Here is a 5,379-nt window from a genome sequence, read left to right on the forward strand (position 1 = left end):
AACTAAAATAACCAAGGTATAACACATGTTTCGAGACACTCACTACTATCCAATGTAAGTATAACGTGTTTCGCGTATCACCTCTCCAAGAGGTAGAACCAAAATACTCTTGGAATAATTGCTCACCTTCAAGAGACACTTTACAATTAATAGTTAAGAATAATTTCATCTAAAAACTAACTAAAATTAGTCGAATGCAGAGTATTAAATACCAGTAATATTAACATTCAACAAACACTCCATATTTCATGTGTCATTCGCATGAAAATCTCAAAAGCTAAGTTGTAAACTAGCGCTGATACTAACAAGTAACAAGCAATATTTATTCAAACATAATTGTGCAACTCAATATTCCTCACATCCTTTCAGAAAAAAACTGCATCAGAAAAGTCAAGTTAACAAAGTTCAATAGAACTGATCTTGCCAAAGAAATGACTCAGCTGCTGTTGGCATTGTAGTGAGTATTGCACCTGCACTGGTTGTAGTTTCAGAAGACTCCACTATGCCAGTTTCTGCATTGGTAGGAGGATGAAAATGGTGGAAAGGGCTGCATGGAAAATATGGTGTTGCAGAGTTATACGGTGTAGAAGCAATTGGCTGAAAATTGATGCTGCTATTCACATTGGTACAATGAGATTGATCAGTCCTACTCGTAGAAGCTTTCTTCGCTGATTGTTGCGAAGGTTTCAAGCGTTTTGATGCTCGATCAATTGGAATAGGATTCTTCGATATCGATTCCATATCATATCTACTGGAATCAAAATTGGTTATAGCATTTGCACCTTTATATTTTAGGGTTGCAATGTCATAGGCCTCTGCAGCTTCCTCTTCGGTTTCTGCAAACATACGAGAATCAAGAATATTCAACTTCAGAATATCAAACTTAAAATACAGTCTGCATTTCTCAAAATCCAATTATATTGTATAAAATAGCAAATTATAAATATCAGAAGAGAAAAAAGCTTGCCAAATGTTCCCAAGTATAGATATTTGTTTTCAGCGACTCGACCAATTCTTGCTTGCCATTTACCACTTTGGCGGTGTCTGAAGGATCGAAAGTAAAAAAACATTAGCGATACAAGAGAATGATAATCACTTGAAATCATATCATATTAATAATATACTATATGCTGTTTCAAATTTCAAACCTTGTAACACCCCTATATTTTGAAGTCCCCCTAGAAAAACCATTGCTTTTCCTGCAAGCAAAGAGAAGGTACAGTTTTAGGCCAGGAACTTAACTATATAGTGTTAAATGATTAGTGGGTTAGCTCATACAAACCTTCGCAGTGAAGTAATATATTCTCGCTTTCCTTCATGTTTCATCTCCTCAATTTCCTTGGCATAATCGGAAACCTGAGATATTACATCATACAAATATGCTAAGTGATGAAAGTTCCAATCTAGTAATGTTCAAAATCATAAATTCCATTTTGCTACTTTTTAATTGTACAAGATCTAAACCGTTAAATATGCGTATTTATTTTAAGTACAATCATGCAAATTTCAGATCAAGTCTAGTTGCAGTTCGGTTATTATATGCAGAAAATAGATCCAAACTGAATAATAAAAGTGTTTGTTACAGGAAAGTTTGTAGTAGCGGTTGGTCCCCAATACTTCAATGCTGCCAAATCATGAGCCCTTGCGGCATTTTCTTCACTGTCATATCCACCTAATATATAATAATCATAACAATTAGTTCAGCATGTAATTAACAGTATCATGTTTGAAGGAAGTTAGAAAAAATTTAAAACAGAATTTAGTAGAATCATTTCTCACCCAAATACACTATAGGAATAGTTAAAATCCATGTGACAGGAGCCAAGAATTGCACCATTACATGTTAAGGAAAAAACAAGAAATTCAGCTTATGGTCATAAATCAAAACAATGAGTTCATAGTAAAACAAGGGAGATAGAGAAGAGAACCTTGACGCCCTTTCCTGACACGACCCTCTAGCTTACCACTGTGATCCCATAGATTCGCTTCAAATCTACCCGTCCATCTGTGCCTACACAACAACAAAAGAACTTGCAATTACGATGAACATGCATGGCAATTTTATGAATGTAGATGTAGTAATTAAAATTCTATAATAATAAAAATTTAATTCAATGAATACCTTGAAACCCCTCTGTATGTCGAAGTTCGTTGAGTAATGTTTTCGGAACTATCACAATCTACGACAACAGTGGTTTTCTCAGAACTAACCGTGACAGCAGCCTCTTTGGATGGGTCACATAACTCAGTAGTACCTATAGAACGAACTTCATTATTCGGTTCTGATCCATTCAACTCGGAACCAAAGGTGTTAACAGTAGTAGAAACCGCTAGAAATTCATCGATTGATTTAGGATCTAGTTCGTCATTGAAAAACAAGGAAGTAAGACTAGAATCATATACTGAAAACGAGTTTGGATTCTCCTCAGCGAAATTTTCCATTTCCTGCATTTTGTTTTGCGACGAGTCCATGCAAGAAAAAAAAACAAGAACAAATATGAAGCAGTGTTTGGCTTCATATGTTGCATTTTAATGGGAGTCAAAGAAAGTTAAAGCAGTTAGTAATAACAGCAACAGCTATTTTCAAATAAAACGGTTTCCGCGCGCATACAGACAAACTAATTGAAGGCAAAAGTCATATAGTCTCTCTTTTCTCGTGAGTCTGAGGTAATAGGGGGGTTACTACTATAATGAATTAAGGGGAAAGACTAATTTAAGCTAATTCTTCTTTATATTGATTAATATATATATATATATATATATATATATATATATATATATATATATATATATATATATATATATATATATATATATTTTTAATTTCAAAAATTAATATACAATTTTTAAGATAATATTCTTTATTTAAAATTTTTAATATACATTCTTTGAACTTATCCGTTTGAATGCCTAGATAAAATTTATAATTACACATTATCTATTCATTATTATATTTTTTTTATTTTTTTATTTTAACCACCTTTTTTATTATAATAATCTTTAAATTTAATAAAGATTACAAATAAATATCAGATAAATAGACAAAAACTGCATCGCTATTTTTTTTTAAATGACAAAAGAAATCTTTTTGAAAATAATATTATTAATTTAAAAGACACAATTGTTATGCATAAATCTTTATCCGATCAACGGTGCTAAGAAAACTAAAAAGATAAAAGACAAATGGTTTAGTAAATATTTCTTCACATATTTTAATAAAATATATTGAATGAGTCACATTAATAATTTTTATCATTATGTTTAAACAATATCTATTTATTTTTATGTAAATTTATTAAACAATACTCATACAAGTGAGAAGAGAGGATAAGACATGTCTTCACACTGTGATTTTATGTGTTTAAACATGTAAAATATTTTTTTATTAGAAATATGTTTTAAAATCTTTAATGATGAAAAGAAAGAAAAGTATATTTTGAGATTCTCATAAATCAAAATACTAAAGCAGTTGAAAAGTCTATGAAATACTCAGATGCAATAGGGCGGTCGACAATGAGAGTTGTCAGTGACGATAGTGGTCCGTTCGAAAGAGAACTGAGAGAGGTCTCGCAAGGCAACGATACAAGTACAACGACTGTCGGATCCATGGAAGTTCAATAGTTTCTATGAATTCAAGTACGGTTTATCAAATGTTGATTGTTTGAGAATATTAAAATGACAGGAAATAAAATAACAAAATATAACATGAAATTTGGTGTTTAATAAATGAGAAAACATATTGGGGTTAGATTTTATCGATCTATTCTCATGTAATATCATTATTCAGTAATATGCAGTTCTAGTTAGGTATTAATCTTACATTTCATTGTTATAATTGCAACTCATATTTGAGTCAACAAAGTGAGATCAATCGTATTATCTAATAGACGATCTCTTAATATATTAATCAATACGATAACATTAATCTTCAACCGTTCATACAGATACTGAACCTATAACCATCTATAGATTTTAGCATATCCAAGAGATGAAAAACTTGATCTATTTATGACCCGTGCCTTTTGCATATCAAGTCACACCATGAAAATAAAGTAGCTAAAGAAGAATTACATAAAAGGCCATGATTGTGGTCAATACATGCACATTAGAACAATGTTAGTAAAAAACTTTATGAAAGAATAAGAGAAAGAATGATAGAAGAAGTTATTATTCATAAAAATGGTGTGTCTTGAATTGAAGAGAAACTTTATTTAAATAGGAAAAAATCGGCCTCGAAAAAAAAATAATTCATGGGTTGTTTTAATGATACAATAGATTAAAACTATGTCCTAATCGATTAACAAAGCCAAAAGTGGAAAGATTGAATTTCAACATCACTTAATCGACTATCGGTCTTGTTAATAGATTAGGAGGCATTACACTTTTATTGATTAGAAAGTGTATTTTACATTCTTAATTAATTAAACAGACTTCTAATCAATTAAGCATTTGCTTGACTTTTTGTTAAAACGTTTTATCAAAAGAGAATAGAAGTTTGAAATACTTTTTTGTGCGTATGAGTTGTCTTAATACCTCAAGACTTACTCTTGTTTCATTTACAATTAATTGATAAAAACTAAAACATTAATCGCATGAATGGGCGAGCTTTTACACTTTCTCATTTTCAAGTTCACAACTTTATAACTTCAAGCTCCTTTGCTTGATTAAACATTGTCTTGCAATTTCAACTAGAACTTGATATATTTTACTGATGAGACTTGTGATGACTATTTCTTGTCTAGACACTGTCATAAAAAACTATTGGAAGAGTTGTCATCAATAATCATTGAAAGAGTTGTAATCAAGAACCCTAATATGATTTTTCATCATCAAAACCTTTTTTTGATGACATTACTTGCAAATCACATAAAATCACATTCTCCCTTTTTTTGATGATGACAACGCATATCTCAAGAAGGTAGTAAAATAGGAAAAAGTTAGGTGATCAATCACCATTTCTTCTAAATTTATCATCAATTTAACAGTAAAAGTATGTGATTTATCTGTATTCACTACGCCAAATAAGGGAAAAGAGGGCGCTTATTTTGGCCTATAACAGCGCTTTTAAGCGCTCTCTAATCTGGCGCTGGCATAGGTAAAGACAGCGCTTTGTTCTCCTGGAGAAAGCGCTGTCTAAAGTGGCCACATTATAGTGCGCTTTAAGAAAAAAGCGCCCTCTGGAGTGGTCCATAGAGGGACACCTTAGAGGGCGCTTTCTGGTAAAAGCGCCCTCTAAAGTTGTCAGTGTAAAGTGTTTAGAGGGCGCTTTCAGGAAAAAGCGCCCTCTAAAGTTGTCATTGTAAAGTGTTTAGAGGGCGCTTTCAGGAAAAAGCGCCCTCTAAAGTTATCAATGTAAAGTGTTTAGAGGGCGCTTTCAGG

The 5,379-nt window shown here is 31.8% G+C and overlaps 1 protein-coding gene across 1 annotated transcript; it reads right to left on the reverse strand.

Annotated features, from left to right (window-relative positions):
* Positions 1-220: 220 nt before the first annotated feature.
* LOC127135366 (AP2-like ethylene-responsive transcription factor AIL6) lies at positions 221-2,510 on the reverse strand. Its single transcript, XM_051062099.1, has 8 exons — positions 2,123-2,510; positions 1,929-2,011; positions 1,780-1,788; positions 1,584-1,672; positions 1,283-1,356; positions 1,149-1,199; positions 968-1,044; positions 221-836 (listed from the first exon to the last, which is right to left on the reverse strand). Exons 1-8 carry the CDS (start codon positions 2,470-2,472, stop codon positions 406-408), a joined length of 1,164 nt encoding a protein of 387 aa, XP_050918056.1. The 5' UTR covers positions 2,473-2,510; the 3' UTR covers positions 221-405.
* Positions 2,511-5,379: the final 2,869 nt, after the last annotated feature.

This window comes from Lathyrus oleraceus, chromosome 4 (genome assembly GCF_024323335.1).
Source record: "Lathyrus oleraceus cultivar Zhongwan6 chromosome 4, CAAS_Psat_ZW6_1.0, whole genome shotgun sequence".
NCBI classification, from domain to species: Eukaryota; Viridiplantae; Streptophyta; class Magnoliopsida; order Fabales; family Fabaceae; genus Lathyrus; species Lathyrus oleraceus.